Source organism: Lontra canadensis, unplaced genomic scaffold (assembly GCF_010015895.1).
Source record: "Lontra canadensis isolate GAN:19392208 unplaced genomic scaffold, GSC_riverotter_1.0 scaffold51, whole genome shotgun sequence".
NCBI lineage: Eukaryota > Metazoa > Chordata > Mammalia > Carnivora > Mustelidae > Lontra > Lontra canadensis.
In genome coordinates this window covers 4,799,892-4,824,941 of record NW_022631045.1, presented here as the reverse complement: position 1 = coordinate 4,824,941, position 25,050 = coordinate 4,799,892, and the positions used below count along the sequence as shown (strand labels likewise).

General features: G+C 45.8%; 1 protein-coding gene across 1 annotated transcript; it reads right to left on the bottom strand.

Annotated features, from left to right (window-relative positions):
• Window positions 1-1,643: 1,643 nt before the first annotated feature.
• RGCC (regulator of cell cycle) lies at window positions 1,644-16,099 on the bottom strand. Its single transcript, XM_032873941.1, has 5 exons — window positions 15,870-16,099; window positions 15,189-15,374; window positions 5,421-5,528; window positions 3,318-3,380; window positions 1,644-2,038 (listed from the first exon to the last, which is right to left on the bottom strand). Exons 1-5 carry the CDS (start codon window positions 15,916-15,918, stop codon window positions 2,031-2,033), a joined length of 414 nt encoding a protein of 137 aa, XP_032729832.1. The 5' UTR covers window positions 15,919-16,099; the 3' UTR covers window positions 1,644-2,030.
• Between the last annotated feature and the right edge of the window lie 8,951 nt (window positions 16,100-25,050).

Below are 25,050 nucleotides of genomic sequence, written 5' to 3'. Positions count from 1 at the left end.
TTTCCCAGCCTCCCTTATAACTGGGAATGACTATATGATTAAGATCTGGACAAAGTTATATGAGCTGAGGAATCTGCATCCCCTCTAGTCATGTCATTGAAAGAAATAAGCCTGTGCTTGTCTAGCTTTTTCTCCTTTGTGCTAGATGGAATGTAAATATGATGAGAAGTGCAGGAGCAGCCACTTTGGACCGGTGAGGCACTCAACCCTGTACTGCTCACTTGTGAGAAAAAAACTTCCATATTGTTTAAGCCACTGTATTTGGGTTCTCTGAGAAAAAAACTTCCATATTGTTTAAGCCACTATATTTGGGTTCTCTGATCCATCAATTTAGACTGAATCCTAAGTATTTTATGTACTAATGTGCATAAGAAATCTCAAAGTGGATCATACATTTTTCAAGTACCTATGATCTTAATACCTATTTTTCAAAACAGGTTAGGAATGTGCTCCTCAAAATGCATCTTGGGAAATACAGAAAACACTTTTTTTAATATACCCAGAGCCTCAACCTAGGATATGGCCCACAGCCTGCTTGTCCCCAATTATGCATCTAACATAAGTTTATAAAATACAAACTACCCTCACCCCAACAATGCCCTAAAGAAATGCACTTCTTTTCCCCAAACCACTGACCTTCTCCTCACAACAGTCCACAAAGCCACACATGCTATACTTCTAACTTTGGGAATTCCAGTTCCAGGAGACCACAGAGAAAGAGCCTGACACGGGGCGCAATCTCACAACCCCAGGATCATGACTTCAGCCAAAACCAAGAGTTTGTTGCCCAACCAACTGAGCCATTCAGGCACCCCAACTTCAGGGTTTTAAAGATAGAAAAGCACAGTTTTAAAAAAAATTAGGAACTTTCCTGATTTTGTGCTCTCTTCATCCTCCCCAAAAGGCAGGTGGCAGGGAGTGCAGGTGGTAACTGGCTTCCACATGCAAAGCTCACGACTGTGGAGGACCTCTCATCAGGACCCTCTGGCTCCACAGAAGCCACCTGAACACAAGCATCAAGGCCAACACCATCAAATCTTCCTCAGCACACAGAATGGTAAGAGCGCCATCATTTTCAAGTCCTCCAGATGCCCCAAAGTTCCTTCGTATTTCAGTCCTGGATTTTGAGGGCAACAACTGTTTCCCTTAATTGAAGGAAAGCGCCCACGGCCCCTGAAAAGGTGGTAAGATATGAGGAGAACAGAGATGGAGGAAAAACCCAACTTCCATTAAAACCACCACCCTCAGTCAAAGATGAAAAGTATAGCATAGGAAATATAGCCAATAATATCCTATACTTCGTACGGTGACAGACTTATCATCGTGAGCGTCCAGTAATGCATAGAATTGTCAGATCACTACGCTGGATACCTGGAACTAATGTAACATTGTATGTCAACTATACCTCAATTAAAAAAACCCCAATCCTCAAATTAATATTTCCCACGAATCATGTGCCAGCATTTCTCTCTGGAGTACTGAAGGAGCTCCAAAGTGATCCCTAAGTTCCCCAGCCTATTGTCTAGAGCAACCTGGCAGCACCCAAGGCCCTTGTTTGACATCAAGAGGTGTGTTATTCCCACCAGAATATTTTTTAAATGGGAATATACTGAAAGAAATAAAGAAAAAAAAATTTACAAAAATACAGACTCTAGTTCAAATTTTATTTGCATACAAAAATATATTATACTGGGAAAAGCATATGACTGTTTCCAACTATATATAATTAATTACAAATATGTTCATAAAAGCACTTTAAATTACGGGAAAGCTAAGTTCTGAGAGAAAACAGAATATTAGCATGGATCATCCGTTCTAATACGCTGCAAGCTGGTAAACCAAGTCAGTGTCACTGTCTAAATTGCCCAGAGATGATCTTAAAGGCTGGGTTAGGACAAGCCGGAGCATGGCCCGGGGGTAGGTGAGTGCTCATCTCTGCTCTGGCAGCAAATTCCGTCGCTGATTTTACCAGGTCCTGAGCTTTCCAAAGCTTCTCCTTATGATGGAAGGACCCAGAACTTCTCCTGGTTTCACATGCCTGTAAAGAGGGAACAAATAAGTTATCCCCTCACAAAGGTTTCCGATTCCTATGCTTAACCAGATCACACCACCACAGACAGGCATAAAGGCACCACACGTCATGGCGGGCTTCGCACGTGATGTATGTCGGATTAACTGGTACAACTGGGCAGCCGGCTGCAGTTTCCATGAAGTAGGCAGGCTTGTTACCTGGGTCTCACCTGAACTGCACTGTAATTACCATAATCTCTGTCAAAACAGGCCTTAGTCTTCTGATGTGGGCTGGATGGTACGGCATGGAAGAGAATGAGCCATAAAATTCTCCAATGAATAGGAAAAACACCAGGACTTTCCAACCCACAGTTAGGTCTCGGTGTCAGAAACAGAGTCATTTTTAATTAACAAACTTTGGATCTAATTTTTCAGGTTTGAGCTGGCCGTTTAGCAGAGTACAGCAAAAAATATTTCTTAGGGAAAATCAACACTTTCATTGAAAAATTAAGAGGCTGGGACAAAATTCTTCTGCTCTGTGACTGCCTAAGGCCTGCCAAGAGTACAGCTGGTCAAATTTTTATCCCAGAAGCTCTAGCTGATCCTTCTGGCTCTTGCAATCCTTTCTTTTTAAAACCGAGTGGGTAGATTAATTCTGAGCGCTCCATCTTCTGCCCCCATTGTAGTTACAGTCTGCTACCTTCAGTTCCCCACATTTTCAATCACACAAAAGGGGTACCATTACTGTAACTGCCAAATGGGAAACAAGGTAGTATGTACTTAAGTATTTCACCAGTTGGCGTGGGCCTTTGGTTATGGGGTCTTCCCGGGCCAATTCTTTCCTTTGCGACCCAACTCTCTAGAAGTCAGACCTCCCCAAGCTCCTGGATCTAACCTGAGAGGACTTCCCCAGCCCGTGGGAGGAACCATCTGTCGTGTTAGCACATTGCCTTTGCAGTCAGTCGGCTCATTTCTCCCCTGAAAAGCCTGCCAGGCTCTCGTGGTGGTAAAGCTCCCATCTTCCTCTCACCCTTACTCTGCATTTCTCAAACAAAATGTCATTGTTTGCCGGTGGCCTGTTCTCAGCGTTTGGAAAGGGCCAAGATCCACATGAACGCAGGCTTATCCTCAGAACTTCTTTCTGAGCCACTAGAGTTCTTCGGTTTCAGAACCTAAAGAAGCCCGCCCGATGATGTAACTTCCTGCCCCCAGGCAAGCTGGTAAATATTATGGCACTTTATCAGCAGCGGTGGTTGGTTTTCCGTTTGAAATTTTTTTTTTTTTTTTAATACCAGGCATGTACTCACTTGCTAATGTTCTGTCCAGATCAGCAATAAAGTCTTCTAGCTCTTTCGTGTCTCCTAGTTTGGCTGAAAAACAAGAGTCGACCTTCAGTTTCCATTATCAACAACAGCTCATGGCGCCCTCGGTTCCCAGGGTTATGTGGCCCGTTTTGCCTCCCTGCATCTACAGAGACCTGATTTTCAAGCGTCCTGTACCAACCCTCAGTGCTCGGTGTCTGCTCCCCGTTTACGTACAGTCAACTGAGACGCTGATTCTGAAGATCCACCAGAATGTCTCCCTCTTGTGTTTTTCAGTTCATCAGCCCTCACGCCACAGTTTTTCAGTTCATCAGCACCCCCCACCCCTACAACCTGGAAGGAGAATCTCCCTTCACTGCCTTAAAAGGGCAGGGGGACTGAGGGGCTGCGGGGGAAGACAAAAAGTTCTGATTTGGGGGCACCTGGGTGGCTCAGTCGGCTAAGCGTCTGCCATCCGCTCAGGTCGTGATCCCAAGGTCCTGATCCCAAGGTCCGGGTATCGAGTCCCACATCAGGCTCCCTGCTTAACGGGAGTCTGGTTTTCCCTCTATCTCTCTCTGCCCCTCCCACCCACTTGCACTATCTCTCTCTCTCTCTCTCAAATAAATAAACAAAATTTTTAAAGATCTTAAAAAAAAGAGTTTTCTAAAAAAAAGTTTTGATTTTTTGACTATGTAGGATTAATCTGTCAAAAAATACTTGGTAAGCATGGCACTGTGCAGAGCAGACACCCCAAGTCAGTATTCCTGCTCCGCCTCACCGCTGCCCCATTCTTGTTCCTGCTGCCACCCCAGGGCCACAGTGCAGCCCTCGGAGTCCCTCCAGTAGGAATGGAATGGAAAGCCACCGTGCTTTGTCAAAATGGTGTGGGGAAGGCGCCGGGAGTCTTCCGGGTTCAGGACAGCCTGGTCCCATCCAGGTGGCCGCACAAGGCAACAGGTTCTTATCTTGCTTTGGTTCCCTCTGGATCCTGAGATATATAGGCTTTCCTGTAGAGCTCATTATTTATGCCTTCTCCAAAATGCACTCCTGGAGAGCTTTATTAATTAACCCTTGCTGGCTACAAGCAGCTCGTTGTTCTTAGCTTTTAAAGTCAATCCGCCACTAGAGCTTTCTCTCCCTCTTTAATTCCTATCTCCGGAGGATCAGGTAGCAATCTGGGCACGGCTGAAGCCACTTCCTAGACTGCTACCTCGTTCTGAATTCAATAGCTCTGTTTTACCCTCAGGGAGCTGGACAATTGCAGAGTCCCCGGGGGCTGATGCTAACACTGCTCTGTTGAGAGGAGAATTTAAAAATCATTCTTTCGAAAAAGAGGGAAATTCCTCCTTAATGCCAAGAGTGAGAACATTAATAAGATCTTCATATTTCTTTTTTTAACTCTGCTCCATTTTTATAGCATTTTGCAACTATTTTCAGTAAGTATAATGTTTCTTAGGAAAAAAAACTCCTTTTGTTTTCAAAAGGGCACTTGTCCAATATAACAGAACATTCAGCTCTCTAGCTGGAGACACTTGACAAGTGCCAAAAAATAAGAAACTGCTCATGCATCTTTAAAAACTTTTTTAGGTCTATTAATATCACAGGAGAGCCGGGCTGGGGCCTGCTATTTTAAATCATGTCAGATCATCGCTTGTCTCATGAGGATGACCCCACTGACTTGTTAAATTAGTAATCTGAAAGCCTTGGTCAACTAGTTAATGCCACTGGAAAGAAACCCACTTTCTGCAATCCCCAACTGCTGCTAAATTTTCAATTCTAGAACCAACCAATCGGGGAGAGAGCTCTGTCATTTGGCAGTCTTGATCACACCACGTGAAAGAGAAAGCAGAGTCTGGAGAATACAGGTTTTCTCTCTCCCTGCGAATTTGGTTTCTTCCATTTATCTGATTCATTTTCACACTGATCAGAATCCTGAGAAAGAACGAACTGCCCTTCACACCGTCCCATAGGAGGATGTTAGTTCTATTTGTTTTGCACATTTGGGAAAGATTGATCAGGGCTAAGGGGGAAGAGAGGAGAAGACTGAAGGAGGGGAAGGCAGTAAGAAGCTAAAACAAACACTCACACCGCAGCTAACCAGCTTACCTTTCCGAGGACTGCCAGCTGGGGAGAGCAGAGCCGGAGCGGAGTCTGTTGGAGAATTCAGTTTTTCATCACTGAAGCTGAAGCTGTTCCTATAGAGTGAATCTGCACCTTTCAGGAAAGAAAACATAACTCATTCAAGGTGGTTTTCAGGCCACAGTCTATTGGTAACCAAGAGCTCCTCTCCAAAAAGAGCGAAGTGGCAAAGAAAACAAGCTGATTTCCAGATTTTGTATTTATGCCCCCAAAATGATTTGAGACAGGGGAGTGTGCCTGTGTGTGTGTGTGAATGTGTGTGAATGTCATGCACACCAAGGGCCTTGCCTCCTTGAAGAATGGAGAATGGGACAGGATTATCAAGACCAGACCAGCCTCCTTTGCAACACATTAAGAGCCCACTGCCCAGGTGTCTGACAATCCAGCCAATGCTTGGCTGACAGGGGGTGGGGGGTGGGGCAGCAGGGTTGGGATTTTAGACCTAATGGATCATCTTTCCTAAAAAAGGTTCCTTCTGCCCTCTGAATTTCCTACAATACAAATACAAGGCTGGATCCCACTAGCTAATAATCCTCCCTCCTGGGAGTGCCCGGGTGGCTCAGTCGGTTAAGAGTCTGATTCTTGATTTCGGCTCAGGTCACGATCTCACAACTGTGAGATCCAGCCCCTAGGCTGGCTCCATGCTCAGTGGGGAACCTGCTTGAGATTTTCTCTCCCTCTTCTTCTGCCCCTCCCCTCTTCCCCCCTCTCTCAAATAAATAAATAAATCTTTTGAAGAAATGTTTAAATAATAATAATAATAATAATAATAATCCTCCCTGCCTGTTGAAGAGTCTCTGCCATGGTTCTCCTGAGAACCTACACTGAGAGAAGCTAGAGGGTCAGAGATAAATAGTTCTTCTAGAGATTGTCAATTATAGACACCTCGAGTGATTTGGTAGCTCCCTCTGTTGTCAGACCCCCAAAGACCAGAGCAAGAGCAAGGCAAGGTCCCAGAAGCAGGGTTGTGCTGGGAGTCAAGGGAACCCACTCAGCTACTTCGGGACTTGCCCTTGAGCAAGACAGTATCTCTGAGTCTCAGCTTAGCCACTAAGAAAATGGGAAGGCTTCCTAACCCTTCCAGTCCCTTCTAGCTCTTAAGTTCTGAGAGTCTGCTTCTCTAGGCCCTGCCAAGAAGGGGGAAACGAACCCACGGCCAGCCCAGCCGTGTGGCTGTGACATGAGAAGGGAGCTGGTGGCTGAGCTGCACCCACTCGAAGGGCTCAAAGGCAGAGCAGCCAACGAACGGAAGCAGGATGTGGCCTCTGAGGTCACACAGTAACAACCTTCCTGGTCAAAACCAAACACAGAGCAAGCCATGGTTGTAGCAGACATGAGCCCCGGGAAGGCTCCTCAGGTGAGAGAAGGCACTACACCCGGCTCCCTTTCTCCCCAGCCTCCTCTGACCGGGTGGTCCCAGCACCATCTGTCTTTCAGACCTACACACTCATCTTGTCCACTCTTCCGAATATGCCCAACCTTCCCAGTTTTTCTCCCTTCAGAGGTCCAGCTCACATTACCTAAAAGGACCATAGTCACTTTTCAGGGCTTGATGAGGAACACCTACTGAGATCCAAAATACCAAATCTCACACTTATCATTTCCCCAAAAATATATTCCTCAGAACATTGGTCCTTTGGAAAGAGGAGCCGTGTGATCAACTAAGTCTAAGAAACACTGAGCACCCCTGAAGATTCCTACTGTGTCCTCCCACTTTAACGTCCCTAAGAGGTCTCATGACAAACCAGCTTATCCTTACTTCTCAAATTGAACTACAGGGCGCATTTTTCATGGCAGTGCCTTAATAGTTCTCAGAACACTTGCACTCCATGGAACTCAACTGGGGAGGACTTTCTGCCTTTGTCAGCTGAGCCCAGCTCTAGAGCAGTCTGGATTTTCTCAAGGGAAAGGCTTTCCCTTACATACAAGAAAGTGGTCACGTCTGACCGACAGCAGAGCATTACTGTGTGCCACCCCGCAACAGGGAGGGGAACCACCCCAAGTAGAACCTGAGAAACCTTTAGGGAAAAGATGACGTTAAGACATAGGGTCAGGAAAACCACAGAGGGCCCTGGGGAGCCCAGCCTCATGCCCAGACCCCTGAGCCAGAAGAAGGAATATGAGGCATCTGGCACGTAATCTGTGGTTCTGAGGGACACCGAGAGCACCGCCCCCATCCCTGGCCCAGAGGCCCAGCCCAGAGACTTGGGGCCCAGACTTCAGTGGCCACACCCCTGGTCTCTATCTCCCAGAAGCAGCTGGTCTTTGAGAGCCACTTTCACCACACCTCACTCCACCCCACCCTGCACCACCCGCCCTTGTCCTGACTTTGGACTTCACCTCTTTTCTGCTCCAACTCAACAATTTTCCAGCCACATATACTCATTCTTGGGAGAAAATGGGGGTGAGGGAGGGGGAGACACACACACACAATTTGTTTTTCCTCACAGCAAGTAGACCCATGTCATTGAGTTTTCGGAGAAGGAATGATCTCAACGTGGAAAAGGCCATTGCAAAATGGTAAGGAAAAAAAGAATCCAGTGAGGATTCAGGAAAAATTTTGGGTCACTCAGGTGATTTTGAGACTCTGTAGAGAATGAGTCATAGTACCAGGACCTCGCCACAGTGGACCTCTTGGCCTTTTAAAGTCCGGTGTGAAAATGCCTTTTTGAGCCAAATATTTTCCTCAAACTTAGAAAATATATAGACAAAGTGGCTGTTACTTGCCTAATACTAATAAAGTTGGTTGCAAACCAAACTTAAAATAATCAGAAATTCCTCTTACTGCTAATGAACTCAAGCTATTCCCCCAATGAGGGAGAGAAAAAAATACTAGGTTCCCATATCTATATATAAATACACACACACACACGCAGGCATGTCAACACAGCATGTGCTCACTTCCCCACTCCTCTTACACCTCCCAACCCCCCCACACACACACACACAGGATCACACACCGGCACATTGCCACACCTTGATTCCTCTCTCTTTCCATGAGTTTCAGGGCACAATCTGAGCCAGACCTGATTCCAGGCTCCAAAATATTCAACCATCAACAGGAAATGACCCCCAGCTTCCTTGAGCCAAACCTGCCCCCAGTTTAGTTCCACCCTGTGGTGATACTGTACGCACGTCATTCACAAAAACAGCAACTTCAAGAAGCCCAAAGCTGCTAAGAAACCCAGCAGAAGCTGCCACAGTAGAGACAGCTGGGATGGGAGGCCATGGCAGCTGTGAGACCCTGTGCAAATCACTTCACATCTGAGTTTCAGTTTCTTCTTCAGCAAAAGGGGAATGATAACTAGGCGTTCCAGGTAGGATTCCTATGGTGCTCGTGATTTTATTCTAAAGTTCCCGGCAAAATGGAGGATCACATGTTCAGGAGAGGAGAGGTCACCAGAGAGAACAGTAACCATCAAGACTATGGCCTGGCTTCCTCCTCCTCTTCAGAGAGTAACAAAATTCTTCTTCTTCTTTTTTAAAAGCTTTTATTTATTTATTTGACAGAGAGACACGGTGAGAGAGGGAACACAAGCAGGGGGAGAGGGAGTGGGAAAAGCAGGCTTCCCGCTGAGCAGGGAGCCCAATGCGGGGCTGTATCCCAGGACCCTGGGATCATGACCTGAGTCCATGGGAGATGCTTAACAACTGAGCCACCCAGGCATCCCAAGAGTAACAAAATTCTTAAGAGAAGCTTATCTTTGGTGGCACCCGAGGATAAACCTCTGTAAAACAAACCATCAACACAGAAGGAGCCCAACCTCTAGACCTTGCTTCTTTTTATCCAATAAAATTTCACTCCACAGACTTTTATGAAGCACCCCCCATGAAGAAGATCTCATGGAAGGCATTGTGGTCGATGAAAAGGTAAGGAAAGCCCGACTTCCTGATCATTTCACTCCTCTGGAACTCCATCCCTCACAAAACAACAGCCAGTCTGATAAAATGATACCAATGTGTTGCTCACTGAGAGCATATTAACGTGTGACCGCTCCACCCCAATGTCAGATGCTGCTATTAACAGGGGTCTGAGAGGCACACACAGTGATGATTTGGGGAACATTGGTAGATGATAAGACTAGATATTTCAAGGCTCCACAGCATTGACTTCAATCAGCTCTAAAGCCCCATCTCACAAGCATCTCCAAGTCCCACTAGAAATGACCTTGGCAAGGCAACTTTGGCGAGCTGAAGCCAGGCACCTCACGCTCAGGGACCAAGTTTTCCAAGACCCCAGCTGAAGAAATGTCAGCATATTCAATATACAAACAGCCCGCTTTAGTGCTCACCAACAGAGCTTTAGAAACTCGGCTGTCAAAACAGACGCTTGTTTAAAATGTAGTTGAGCTTTTGGAGCGTGGGGGCAGGGGAGAAAGGTAATTTAGGGTTAGTGCCGACATGTGCTACTCCAGAGGGAAGGAAAGCCACAGACGGTAAACCTTGCCCAGAGCTCCTGTAAATATAGAACAATCCCACACGTTGAAGACAAGCAAACTATAGTAATTAAATGGGAAAAAGAAAGCCTTGGACCTGTTTCCCTTTTGCCACAGGGAATGGGGGTGAATCTCCCTTCAACACTATAGCCCCAGCTTCCCTCTCGACACCTCTCCAGGTCTCTGCCAAAGTGAGCCCCGTTCCCCTATCTGGAACCCCTACCAGCATGCCAGGGTCACCTGAGGGCTCCTGAGCTTCCATTCTCTCCTGGCTTCAACAAGTTCAGATTCTAGCCTCTGGAGCTCCTATCCTGGATCTGCCAATACGCTATCAAGCTGGCACCCAGGCAAAGATATACAAATGCTCTGGTCTTGCACATGCTAAAGGAGCCAGTTCCTCATTCCCTAAGACGGTTCTACAATATCACAATAGCCCTTGCTATTACACAGGAGCCTTTGGATCCTTCCTGTTACGTAGCAAAATACTCCCCCCCCCACACTTCAAAGGAAAAAGGTGTGTGAAACCCCAACACAGCAAAGATGGAAGTTCCTACCACCTTCTAAAGTTCAAGTTAATATAAACTTCATATAAAATCATTCGATGAAAATATAAATTAACACATTGGTTAAAACTTGGTAATCCTGAGTGAAAATTTCTTTAAACATATTTGAGGAATCATGGTGTGCATTTACAGTTTTGGAAAATACTGAAAAATCAGCGCGCCTGGGTGGCTCAGTCGTTAGGAGTCTGCCCTCTCCCAGGGTCCTGGGATCAAGCCCCAACCCCACGGCAGGCAGCGGCAGGTGGCAGGCTCCCTGCTTGGGCTCCCTGCTCGCCAGGAAGCCTGCTTCCCACTCTCCCTGCTCCTCTTCCTGCTCTCACTGTTTCTCTGTCACAGAAATAAATAATATTTTTAAAAAAATACTAAAAAGCAGTATATTTTTAAAAATAAGTTTAAACCCAAGAAATTTATAGCCTCTGGGGCACCTCTAAGGATCAAGTTTGAACAACATTGCCTGAGCTCCTCATTACACCGCCCTATTACTGCTGACATTAAGACACCTCCCACCAAAGTGTCTGGTGGACCCAAGTTTAGGGGAAAGGAACCAGCCTGTTTTGATCAACCCCCATTTGAACGCCATCCGAATGTGGCGTGATCTTGCAATTTTCATTTTGGTCCTCTTCATGTCTCTCAAGGACTCCCTGTAAGTGGGAACAGGGAGTACTTATTAAACGTACATTCTTCTATCTAAGTAATTTGCTTCTTTGGATGGAAGGAATAGTCTGTTGCTTCTTTGGATGCAAGCAACCCTTTTTTTTATTTTAGTAAGAAAAGGAAGGGTTCTTTTCTTTTTTTCCTTTTCTTTTTTTTGGGGGGGTAGGGGCAGAGGGAGACAGAGGAGAAAGAGAATCTTAAGCAGGTTCTGCATGGCGCCCACACACAGAGCTCAATCTCACGACCCTAAGATCATGACCTGAGCTAAAATCAGGCTGATGCTTAACGAACTGTACCACCCAGGCGCCCCCAAGGAAGGGTTCTTCAAAAAACAGAATTGCTGGGGCGCCTGGGTGGCTCAGTGGGTTGAGCCGCTGCCTTTGGCTCAGGTCGTGATCCCAGGGTCCTGGGATCAAGTCCCGCATGGGGCTCTTTGCTCAGCGGGGAGCCTGCTTCCCTCTCTCTCTCTCTCTGCCTGCCTCTCTACTTGTGATCTCTCACTCTGTCAAATAAATAAATTAAATCTTTAAAAAAAAAAAAAAACACAGAATTTTTGCTTTGAGCTACTGTTTCTTGAGTGATAGAGCCCTAGGTGAGGCTGAGTGAGAATCAAGGACCACTGGCTGATAGCTCATTTGTAACATTTCCATTTAAGACACTTGCACAAATGTATCTGATCTATATAACAGAGCCTGGTGTATGCATTTTAATGTTTTCCTGAAAGCATGAAACAGAGCAAATTTTTTTCTCCTAAATCGTTGAGCCTATGGATGTTTCCACTAGCACTACTAAACAGCATCCTTTCAATTTCGTAGCTAGAGAAACTGAGGCCCACCTACTGCCCAGGGCTCCGACAGAACTCAGCCTGGGCTCCACTGATCCAGCCAGATGACCACTGCCTTGAAGAGACACCTTCAGACACAACCACTATTGATAAAGAGGCACGTGACCCAGGTCCAGGAGGACCAGCTAACCATCCATGGTGACAAGAGCAGTCTTTAGGACTGTGGTAGAGATCCTATGAGATAACACATGTAAAGCACAGCAAATGGACCACTACTAATAAGAGCTAATAAATAATAATAATAATCCGGGGCATCTGGGTGGCTCAGTGGGTTAAAGCCTCTGCCTTTGGCTCAAGTCATGATCCCAGTGTCCTGGGATCGAGCCCCGCATAGGGCTCTCTGCTCAGCAGGGAGCCTGCTTCCCCCTCTCTCTCTGCCTGACTCTCTGCCTGACTCTCTGCCTACTAGTAATCTCTGTCTGTCAAATAAATAAATAAATAAATAAATAAATCGTTAAAAAAAAATAATAATCCTAGTAAAGGCTTCGTAAAAGTGAGCTGCTCTTATGATCATTATCCTGGTAGGTCCTCCTTTTGGTGGCCTAAATCTTGGTAGGATCTACCTCTCTCATTCTCCCCTCAGAAAAGCAGTGAACAGGTAAACACATCGAATAAGTAAATGTCTGTGCTCAGTTCTTGGTGGTAGTTAAGAGACAAATATTATGCTTCCTCAAGAAATTATTATTTGACACTGCTTCTGCCAACACTATTTCTAACCAGTCTTATGGGGGACAAACTACACATTTATAAGGAAGACAAGTGTCATCGGAGCCTTCTTTAGACCGTCCGCACTACACCTCTGGGCGGCGGGCGGCTTCATGGGCGGGCTCGTCCCCGCGCGCGCGTCTGAGGGTCCTGCGGGATGCTGAGCCCGGAGACTGTGCGACCGCTCGCGCCGAGACCTGCGCTTATTCCAAACTAAGGGTCAACAAAACAGTTAACAACAAAAACAGAAACAAAATACACACGTGCACGCAAGGGCATGCCCCCCCCCCAAGAGAAACTGTAGACTACTCCAAATGTCTCCCCCCAAATCGTTAAGAATGTGTTTCTGAGGGGCGCCTGGGTGGCTCAGTGGGTTAAAGCCTCTGCCTTCAGCTCAGGTCATGATCCCAGGATTCTGGGATCGAGCCCCGCATCCGGCTCTCTGCTCAGTGCAGAGCCTGCTTCTCTCTCTCTCTCTCTCTGCCTGCCTCTCTGCCTACTTGCGTTCTCTGTCAAATAAATAAATAAAATCTTAAAAAAAAAAAAATGTGTTTCTGAGTGCCTTGTCTTTGAGGCCCCTGAAAACCAACTCTGAAATCCTACTCCCAGGGAGTTGCAATCACCCCTGATGGGCCAGCTCAGGCCATATCCCAGCCAAACGCAGCTGTGGTTTAAAAAGTTGTTCTTTGCTGTGGGGGAAAGAATTGGTACTTGATGAATAATTTGCTCCATGCCCCAGGAGACATATTTAAGTTTGGCCCCAGATATTGAGACAAATTTCAAAAGTTTTTAGATTTCCCTTTGAAATTCAAAAATAACTGATCCCGTCATTACCCATAAAGTCCAGAAATACAAAACAGAAAATTAACAGCACACTATTCCATTCCTGTTCACCTCAAAAGCTGCAATTAAATCTAACCCTTGGGCGGGGCTGCCAAGGAAAGTCAAGAGGGACCTCAGGTTTCTGACTCAAACCCTGGACAGGGTGATGAGTGCCTTTATTCCTTTTCAGGAAGACAGCTCATGTTGAGGTCTGGGACTGTGTCTTTGCCCTGGAACAAGGAAGAGCTTCAGATTTCAAAAGAAGAGAATCACAAGGGAAGGTCACTATGTCATGCTTTCACTTCCAGAGTCAAGGGCAGCAAAGGGAGTGATATTTATGCTGGTAACCGGTATCGGGAATGAAGTCTCAAGAATTATTCAGAAAAGTTCACTTTGAAAAATAATAAGTCATCCAATATTTGAAAACTAACAATCACATAATACTGAAAAGTCACCAAATTTGCTGGTTAGTTTTTTGTTTTTTTTTAAAGATTTTATTTATTTATTTGACAGACAGAGATCATAAGTAGGCAGAGAGGCAGGCAGAGAGAGAGGAGGAAGCAGGCTCCCCTCTGAGCAGAGAGCCCGATGTGGGGCTCGATCCCAGGACCCTGGGATCATGACCTGAGCGGAAGGCAGAGGCTTTAACCCACTGAGCCACCCAGGCGCCCCAGTTTCTTTTCTTTTCTTTTCTTTTTTTTTTTTTTTTTTTAAAGATTTTATTTATTTGACAGAGAGAGAAAGAGCACAAGCAGTGGGGAGCAGCAGACGGAGAAGGAGAAGCCATCACAGGGCTCCATTCCAGGACCCTGAGATCATGCATGACCTGAGCAGAAAGCAGACCCTTAACCAACTGAGCCACCAGAGGTTCCACCAAATTTGCTGTTTGAGACTGAAACAGGGTATCTATAATCCTTACAGACCACTTGGTCCTCAGAAAAAAGCTGTCTCACTCCTTGCAAGGTTGTTTAAGATAAAGAGACCCAGGGGTAGTCTCGCTTATGAGAAAAGTTGCCAGGAGGCACCTCTATGCCCATCTGCTCTGGCTCCCTCTCCAGCCTGAGTGGGTGGGGGGAGGTGTGCAAGCCCGCAGTCCCCGCGGTGGACCCGCCTGAAGGAAAAGGGACACTTGAACTCTGTAGCGCCAGAGAGTCTTTCAAAACTGCAGGCAGTGCAGCAGCAAGTCTGGGAGCTCAGAGCCAGAAGAAAACGCAAGAAGTTATTTCAAAAATCCCAAGAACAGCAGCTTATGAAATATTTCCTGGTGTCACAAATTTTTTTCAGTATTGTGCCCTGCCCTATCTTCCTCCACCCCCATTCCTGTGGCACTTGACCCACACACTCTGAAAAATATGACTGCAGAAAGAGAGAAAGGCAGGGGAAGGGAGGAGAGGTAGCTGAAAGAAAGCCTGGCTGGGGTCCCAAGAGTCCCGTATGGCTAGAAAGGACAAGCTGCTTTATTAAAACCCTCAGGTCTCCGGACACCTGCAGGCGGCAGGTAGCCCAGCTGGCCCTCCGAGAGCCTCCGAGTGACAGCCCCCGGGGTCTTGCCCCCGCTGCGGGCGTCCTAGGACCGCGCGGGGCCGTGGGCTCACTCCGCGGGACGCCATCCCTCGGTCTACAGATCGGCAAACTGAGACCCGAGCCCCGCAGCGCTCCTTACAGGGACTTCCCCGAGCTCCCGCTCTTTCCCGATTGGGGCCACACTTACTCTCGGAGTCGCTGAAGCCGCTGCTGTCGCTCACGCTGGCGCTGCTCCGCCGCTTCATGCGCTCCAGGTGCTCCTCGTAGTGGAAGTGGCGCTCGTGGAAGGGCGACGCGAAGTCGGCCAGCACCGCGTCAAACTCGCACAGCGCATCCGTCAGGTCCCCGGCGGTCGCCGAGTCCAAGGCTGGGGCTGGGGACGGGGAGGGCGGGCTCAGGTGCTGGCGCGGCGCGGCCGTCCCGTCCGGGGCCGCCACCATTCCCGAGGAGAGCCAGCATTCACGGCGCGCGTGCCGAGTGACAGCCACGCTGGCGCTGCCCGTTGCGCGTCTTTGCTACTCTCAACCAGCCCCTGAAGCGGTGCTACTACCCTGCCCATTCCACAGACGCGGAAACTGAGCCTCCGCCGCGTGGGGGTGCCGACCAAAGTCACCCAGCTAATCGACGCAGCGGAACTCTTCCCACGCGCGGTCGGAGACTCGCCGCCACTCGCGTCCCCCGGGGGCGCGCGCGAACCGGGGACGGTGGGAAGATTGGGTGGGGATGCGCCCGTCAAGGGTCCCCCAGCCCGGCAGCGAAGGACGGCCGAACCCGCCAGGAGCAGGGTCCCGCGGGTTGAGGATGGAGACGGACGCCACGGGACGCCCTTTCTTTCGAAGGGCCGGGGCTTTAAGGGTCCCACACTCACCTGCCGCCGCGGCGGCCGCGGGGCTGCTCTGCGCGGCGGGCGGCTTCATGGGCGGGCTCGGCCCCGCGCGCGCGGCGGAGGGTCCTGAGGGATGCTGAGCCCGGAGACTGTGCGACCGCTCGCGCCGGGGCCTGCGCTGCTACCCGGGCTTCTGTCCGCGCTCGCGCCCCGCGGGCCTGGCTCGCCCGGCCGCGCTCCTGCCGCGTCTCCCCCGGCTCTGCTCACACGCCCGCTCTTTCTCCCGCCGCCGCCACCCTCCTGCCCCCGCGGTCTTATAGCCGCGGGCGGAGGCGGGCCGGGGCGGGGCCGGCGGGTGTGTCCCGGCAGCCGCGCCGGGGACGCCCCTGTCCCCCAGGCACCGCCCTCGCCACGCGCCAACCGCGGAACCGCAGTGACGGCGAGTTGCCGGAGCCCGGGTTACAGCCCCAAATATTTACTCGCCACTTCGCCCGCGCGCCCTGACAACCTGCCTCGCTGAAGTGTCTCTGTCGCCACCGGAGCCCCAAAGAGTTTATGGCTGGGCTGGAGCACTCCCCCGCTTCCTGCCGCATGTCCTTTACCTCCTCCAGCCTTAGTTTCCTCATCTATGAAATGGACGTGCTGAGCCTCTGGGGTTTGCTGCGAAGAATAAAAGTAGCCCTAGGAGGCCCAGACGGGTGTCACACACGCTGAGGGAGGCTCCCGCGTCCCCACCCCATTTCCCCAGGGGACTTAAGGATTGTGGGCAAACCGAGTATAGAGATAGAGGACAAGAGGGGCAGAAGGCGTGGAGTGCACGCGGTTACAAGCCTTAATTGCTCCCATCCGAGAGCCCGGAGTCTGACCTTGTCCTGACCTTTCATGCCAGCCCTGACTTTATTCAGGAGGAGTTTTTGTCAAGGAAAGAAATTACTGCTTAGATGTAGCGCATACCCGGTGCCTTTCAGCGTCTGCTCCAATGGGCAACCCTACCCAGCCATCTTGCTGGGCACCAGTCATGGTCAAGAATAACTCTCCCTGCACTGCCCCAGGAGGCAGCCACTAGCCACAGGTGGCTATGTAAATGTAAAGCGACTAAAATAGACTACAATAAAAAACTCAAGTTCCTCAGGCTCACCAGACACATATTAAGCGCTCAACGGCCACCATCGCAGAAAGTTCTATTGGACAAGGCTGCCAGGGTCTCTGACCCACAAAACTGGCTTGGGAGGGAAGAGAGGCCTCTTAACGTGGTTATCAAGAGCCTCCTGGGTCAGGTTCTATCATGAACCATTTCCAGCCCATACAGCAATCCTTAGAAGTGGAATTATCGCTAGTTTCAAAGGTGAGGAAACTGAGGCGCCGGAGATTAAATAGGTTGCCAGTCAGGTAGTGATGGAAAGGCAGGTCTCCCTGGTTTTGGAGCCACTTTGGGTTTCACCACACTTTCCCTTCCTCCACATGTACAGTGAAGAACGGAGCCCCCAAGAGGAAAAGGCTCCGAGTGACAGAGCAGATCCCAGGCCCTTAAAGTGACAAGGCATCTTTCATTTTACCTCCCTTTTCTTATTTTTCCCACCTCCTTTTTAAATTGTTTTTTTCTCTCCTTTCCTCCCTCATGCTCTTTAACTTGTGTGGCACCCAGTGATAATACCCTGGGCTAACTCAGCAGCGCCCAATCTGGAAACTGAGGCCAGGGAGCTGCTTTCCAAACGCAGTTCTGCCTTTTTATCTGGGGCTGGGGTGCAAGGTGGTAGACACGCCGGCCTGGCTCCTGCAGGAAGACTCTGAGTCCCCATCAGCCAAAGAATCAGCCAAGTTGATCTTCTGAAGAGCCTAGAAACAGCCCTACTTTTTAGCAGCTGTGTCAGTTTCCTGAGTGACAAAGAAGATAACCTTGTCTCTTCTAGCAGAGATTGGTTGGCTGTTGTCATCTCTACCCCTTTGTAAAAGAACTCACCCAGACATCGGGGAGATGGCTGGGCAAAAGGCCCCTCCAGGATGGGTGTCCCTTTGGCTATGGAGGACTACTGCTCTCTCTCTTTACTGATTATAAATTTTAATATACAGAAAACAGAGAGAATTAGGTAATAGTACTCTGTATCCACAGTGAGAATTAACACATGTTAATATCGTTATTTTTGCCTTGGATATTTTTTGAGACAAAGCTAGCATATGATAAAGTACACAAATCTTGAATGTACCGTTTGATAAATTTTTATCTATGTATACACCTGGGTTATTACCAACCTGATCAAGATGCAGTATTTTGACTTCATCCCAGAAGGATCCCTATGCCATATTCTAGTCAATAACACCCCATTAGCAACCGTAATGGTAACCCCTATTCTGAATTCTGTCACAAGGCATTAGCTTTGCCAATTTGAAAACTCCTTAACAAAATCACACTGTATGTGTTCTTTTATATCTGGCTTCTTTTGCTTGACATAATGTCTTCGAGATTCATCTTTATTGCTGCAGTATTAAGCCGTCTTCCTGCTGGTGGACATTTAGGCTGTTATTTTGCTCTTGTCACTGTTGCTATGGTAAGTGGCTCTGTAATGAGTATTCGTGGGCCTGTCCCCTTGTGTACATGATAGTCTCTAGGATATACATCTAGAAGTAGAGTACAAAATGGGTTTGATTATCTCTAGTCATTGCCTAATACAAACAGAGCCGCTATGAACAGCCTTGTATATTTCTTTTGGGGCACAAAATCACTTCTCTTGGGTTTATACCTAGGAGTGGCATTTCAGAATCACAGGATAGACATATCCCGCTTAGCTTTCAAAGATACTGCCAAACTGTTTTCAAGCCAACAGTGTATAAGCATTCCAGTTGCTCCATATTTGTGTCAACATATGATATCGTTAGACTTGTTAAGTTTAGCCACTCTGGTGACTGAGTCTGGTACCTGACTGCAATTCTTCTTCGTCTTCTCTTTCTCCCCCACTTCCTCCTTTACCTTCCTCTCTCCCACCCCTCCTCCCTCCTCCTCCTCCTCTTTCTCTTCCTTCTTCTTCTGGCTTTAATTTACATTTTCCTAATAAGTAATTAAATTGACCACCTTTTCATATGCTTCAAATACTTTTATTTTTTCTTTCTTTTTTTTTTTAATGTTTATTTATTTATTTATTTGACAGACAGAGATCACACGTAGGCAGAGGCAGGTGGAGAGAGAGAGAGGGAAGCAGTTTCCCCGCTGAGCAGAGAGCCCGATGTGGGGCTCCATCCCAGGACCCTGGGATCATGACCTGAGCCGAAGGCAGAGGCTTTAACCCACTGAGCCACCCAGGAGCCCCTCAAATACTTTTAATAAGAGAAATAGAACAATACAGAACAGGTCGAGATCCCCTTGGTTTTCCTTCCCAGCCCTAGCCCCCTCCCTCCCCAGAGACAACCACTACCAGGAATTTGGTAAGTACCCTCCCAGTCTGTGTTTTTGTACTGAAACTATATGTGTATGTTTATGTAAAAAAAAAAAAAAAAAGTATAGTAATACTTTATATGGTTTTAAAATTTACATAACTAGTGCTGCAACATGTTTTGTTTTCACTCAACATTGTCTTTACATATGCTGATACACATAGATCTAGTTTATTCACTGAATCTGCCAAATTGAATTCCATTGAGTGACTACAGAAGGCTTTATTTAGCCACTTTCCAGTTGATGGACACTCCAATTGATGGACATTTGGACACTTGGATTGTTCTCAGTCTCTGTCACAAACAATGCTTCAGTTAACATGCTCCTACCTACCTCTTATTGCTTACATGAATCCACTGCAGTGTGTTTCCTACTGTAGAACCGGACAGAAGGCAAAGGTTAACCCTATAATCCATTGAGCTTTTGACTTGTTCCATTTTCTATTCCAGGGGCCCCTAAGGTCCCAGCCACATGGCCATACTGACAAAGATGATAAGTGACCTCACTGTTCAAGTGTAACCTTGTCCTTTACTGAGGAGGAGTGGGGAACTCTATGTTTCACCAGCCCTGAACCTGAATTTAACCATACAGCCTCACGATGGGATTTACACAAATTTCTGCTTCCAGAAGGTCACTTGGTCCTTCTGTGAAGGAGACCTGTGTGGTCTCCTTCCAGAAAAAGACTTGAGGCAGCTTATGATTTTGAAACAGGGCGACTTCTCACTTTTTTTTTTTTTTTAAGATTTTATTTATTTATTTGACAGACAGAGAGATCACAAGTAGGCAGAGAGGCAGGCAGAGAGAGAGAGGGAAGGAAGCATGCTCCCTGCTGAGCAGAGAGCCCAATGCGGGGCTCCATCCCAGGACCCTGAGACCATGACCTCAGCTGAAGGCAGAGGCTTTAACCCACTGAGCCACCCAGGCGTCCCAACTTCTCACATTTTTAACACTAGTTCTTTATTTTAATTGGCATCTCTTCTGCATTCCATTGACCACTCTCTCCTGAAGATTTGTTCTGAATATCTACCTAACCACCTCACCATTTCTCCTCAGGGTCCTATGGAATCCTCCTCTGTGAAATTAAACTCCAACCTCCCTACAGGGCTCTCCTTGACCTTCTTTTGAGAAACCAGACTTCATCAAAATATAAAACTTTTGTTCATCAGAGAGACCATTACAAAAAGAAAAAGACAAGACATAGACTGAAAGAAAACATTGCAATACATATATTTGACAAAGGATTTGTTTTTAGAACATAGAAAAGCCATCTACAAACTAATAATAAAAAGGCAAGCAGCCCCATAAAAGCAAAACCTGGGCAAAACACTTGAACAGACACCTGACAAAAGTTCTATGAATGACCTATTAACATGTGAAAAGTCAAATACAATATTACCCTGCAATCTAGCAATTCTCCTACATCTTTACCCAGAAGAAATAGAAAATACTCTAAAAATACTCTAAAAATGCATTTTTATTCATAGTAGCCAAACACTGGTAATAACGCAAAGATCCATCAACAGGATAGATGTACAACTGTAATGTGCTTATACAACAGAATACTGCTCAGCAGTAGAAAGAACAAACTACTGACCCACAACAACAACATGGAGGAATCTTGGAAATATTGTGCTTCCAAGGGTCCTGCAGTTGGTGGAATAACAGCCCCTCAAAGATGTCCAGGTCCAAATCCCCATAATCACGTGGCAAAATAACCATCATGTGATGAAAGTTGAGGACCTTGAGATGGGGAGATAACTCTGGATCACTCGAGTCCTTAAAAGCAGAGAAGCCCTCCTGGCTGTGGTCAGAGGAAGATGTGACAATGGATGAACTGTCGAAGATACAACATTGTTGACTTTGAAGATGGTGGAAGGGACAACCAAGCCAAGGAATATGGGTGGTCTCTAGAGGCTAGAAAAAGGCAAGGAAAGAGACTTCCCTAGAGACTCCACAAAGGAACAAAGCTTGGCCAACACCTTGACTTTGACCCACTGAGAACAGTTACTGGACTTGTAACACGCAGACCTGTAAGATAATAAATTTCTGTGATCTTAGGCAGTTAAGTTTGTGGTAATCTGTTACACCAGCAACTAGACACAATCTTCACTGGTTTTCTTATTTTGAGAGTTGACTCAAGCGTATGTTTGTTTTTTTTATATTCCTTCAAACAAATATTTTCCTAAGTTTTTTTGTTTATTTCTGTGTTTGTGTTTTTACTCCTAGTCTTTCTATCTCTGCTCATCTGTCTGTGCTCTGTGGCTGTCCAGTGGCCCTCTATTCATTTGTACTGCCTTTTCTCTTCTGCTTGGTGTATAGCTCTCCAGTATGTTTTCTTTAGGCACACAGTGGTGTATATGCTTTGAGGAGAATCATGCCTCATGATCATAACCTGGGTTGATAACCTGGGACCAGAAGATCAGTTTCTATGTCTTTGAATATTGCTTTTCATCATTTTAATGGCTAGTGCATAGATTAAAAATTTAATCAGTTCCCCACTTTCCACATTTAGATTGTTCTCAGTTTTTCACTTTCATAGATGACACTTTGATCATTTTAGTAACTATATACTTAGGCTCATTCATTATTTTTTCCTTAGACTAAATTCATAAATTGCTAGGTCAAAGAAAATACAAAATGCTAAGTCTTTCAGTATGTAATTTCCAACCAACCAACCAATCAACACAAAGATTATACTAATTAGGGCATAGCTTCTGCAGAAAATACAAGACAATATTAGCACATCAATCAGTTTTTTTCCAATATTCCCCTACCAACCAGTCATCGGGAATGGAAACATTCTGAACTGTTTTCCTAAATAAAAAATTGGAAATAAAATAGGATGAGCGCACATGTTAACAATCAGATACAAAACAAGTACCTACCTTCTGAAATGTTACCTTTATCAAACTAGTGCTCTTTGAGGCCCCCTTACAATGTAGTGCCTGTTTTATAAAAGCACATTTGTTTGGTTTAGCGGTCTGACTGTGCAGGGGACCCGGGGGCATTCTCATCCTCTTTTGTGCTCTGATTCTCCCTAACAATGCCGACTAAGCACTTTGTTTTCAACCACAGGGTCTGGGCTCTGCATAGATATACCATGCCTTTTAGATTAAATCTGATTTCTTCCTTCAAGTGGATACTTTATTCTTATAGCAAGCAGGGTGTGGAGTTCAGAGAAAGGAGATCCTGTTTTATAATGTTTATTAATGTTTTAAAACTTGTGCCCATCTGTTCTGAGTCTGAAAGAAATCAAAGTTAGGCTTACAGAAATCAGGCACAGTGAATCAATCAATTAATTAACCATTGTTGACTGCCAACAATGTGTAAGGCAACAGGAATAACAAAATTAGAGAGTAAAGTAAAAATACATTGGTAAATATTCTACTTTCCTTTAGTTTTAGTTGCTTTTCCTGGAATATTAGAGGAATGTTTAAGTTTGCATTGTGTTCTTCTAGATGCTTCTTTTTTTCTTAGCCTGGAGGAAACCATGGTAGCTTTTAAACTCTCCTGTTTTTAGTCAAAAGATTCTTTCCAAAATTAAGGAAATTGAGTTTGCCATATGGGTATCGCCTTTATATGTCTCCTCTTTTGCCTATTTTTCTATTCAGGTATTGTCCTTTCCTTACTGATTTGTAGGAATTCTTAAAATATTTTTTATACAGATTCTTCATTGTATGTGACACATCTTCTCTCAGTTTGCAGTTCATCTTTTTATTTTCTTTAACATGTCTTTTGATGAATACAGGTTTTTAATTTCATTATAGTTAAATCTGTCACATTTCCATTTTATAGCGAGCTTTTTTGTGTCCGGTGTTTAGGAAATCCTCCCCTACGCTCAAGACATAAAGGTATTTTCCCACGTTTTCTTCTAAAAATTTTAAAGTTTTTATTTTGACATTTGAACCCTTAATCCATCTGGAGTTGATTTGCATGTCTGATGTGAGATAGGAATCTGATTTGCTTTTCGAATGGATAATCATGTTTCCCTGTCCCATTTCTTGAATCCCTCATAAATAACCTAGGAAATGCAAATGAAGACCATAAAGAGATACGAATTTATGTCCATTCGATGGGGAAAAATTAAGACATCTGGTGATACCAAGTTCTGAAGAGGACAGATCAATAGGATGTCTTAACGTGTCGCTGGTGAGAGCATAAGCTGCCACGACCGACCGCTTTGGAAACTGGTCTGGCGTTGTCTTGCAACGTTGAACGTTCCCACACCCTACCACCAACCCACATTCCATTCCTGGTTATAAACCGAAGACGGCTCCAGGTATGCACCAGGAGAGAGAACCACGTATGAAAATCTCCACTGCAGCTCTCTTTATCCCAGCAAGAAATGTGAAAGCCTGAACTCCAGTGTCCAGCAGGCCAGGTAATAAAGACTGGTGTATTCATCGCATGAAACACTACAGGTCGCTGAAGATGAATGAATCACAGCAGCCACAACAGTATGAATGACTCTTGGTAATAGAAAACTAAATGAGAACAACGTCCCAGAAGATGAAATAGGGCATGATATCTTCTCCAAAAGAATCACAAACAATTAAAACTAATCATTATAAGGTTTGCACGCATGTATCTGTGATTTAAAAATATATTTTAAATCAAGAACGAATAAAAATAAAAATACAAAATTTTGAATTGTGGTTACAACTAGTGGGAGGAGGCCCGGGAGTGGAGGAGGTAAGTGGGTGAGGGCAGGAGCACTCGAAAGATGGAAGATGATGGTGGGTGTGTTCCTTCTCTAACTGGATAGTGAGCTCATGGGTGTTCATTATATGATCAACAAATAAACATCCAAGTAGATAAAATAAAAGAGGGCTGAGCATGGACCAGAGATGAGTGGGAGGTAAACCAAGGGTAATGAGTTCAACTTTGTGCCTGAGATCCATTGAAAATACAGTCGGGGGAGAAAATCCGCACAGACCCTTTGTGAAAGGAGCTGGCCTAAGGTGTGAGGCCATGGTGCCTAAACACAACGATCAAAAGAGTAGGGGATGAGTAACAGGTATGAACAGATCAAAATTCCTCACCCTAGTAATTTTTTCCACCAGATCCTGATTAGCTGCTAGTTAATAATAAATATGCAGTCTGGCTAAATTCTATGTGTTTGGAGGCCTATTCGGACCAGAGTGGGGGAAAAAAAAGTCTATAAATCAATTCTCCAAGTAGCTGCTGGATTGAAAGAGAAGCAAGCTGAGTAAGAACACTCCAGATTCTTTATGGACTGCCGTTAGAGCACAAGAATAAGTTAAAGATTGAGTTTCCAAACTTTAAATCATAAAAGCGGCTTACATTTCCCCATGATTTTATAGTTTACATAGTGTTCTCATATAATGCTTCATTTGATCATGGGGCAAGAAGCCTGAGAACTTATAAAAAATCGAGGCTGTCAGATGTTTGTGACAAAAAAAGTAACAACAAAAGTAAAACTGACTTCTGATGTTACTTCAAAACCGAGTCTCTGGATAAAAGTTAACTAAAGGCATCCCAAAAAGTGGGATGTAAATTTCAGCGTGATCTTCTTGTGCTTCAACTTCTTTAAGTCTTCATCTCAACAGGAGGTTATCTTACTGCTGTTCTAAAACTCCAATTCAACAAATATTTGTTGAGTGACTAAAATATGCAGGGACTGTGCTTGGATCCAGGAATAAAAAATGAACAAGGAGGACAGTAGCCATGGAGCTGTAGATAAACGGTGTTGAATATAATTAATATATTTCTATTTTAATTTTTAAAAAAACATATCATGCATGATATCTTCTACAAGGCTTTATTTGGTGTTAC

What these genes read in the sequence shown, in the direction of transcription:
- RGCC (XM_032873941.1), bottom strand. Translation starts at nt 15,918, where the DNA reads ATGAAGCCGCCCGCCGCGCAGAGCAGCCCCGCGGCCGCCGCGGCGGCA. An exon ending in CGGCTTCAGCGACTCCGAGA is followed by an intron (nt 5,529 to 15,188) that starts GTAAGTGTGGCC and finishes CTTTCCTGAAAG; the next exon opens with GTGCAGATTCACTCTATAGG. An exon ending in AGCTGGCAGTCCTCGGAAAG is followed by an intron (nt 3,381 to 5,420) that starts GTAAGCTGGTTA and finishes CTTGTTTTTCAG; the next exon opens with CCAAACTAGGAGACACGAAA.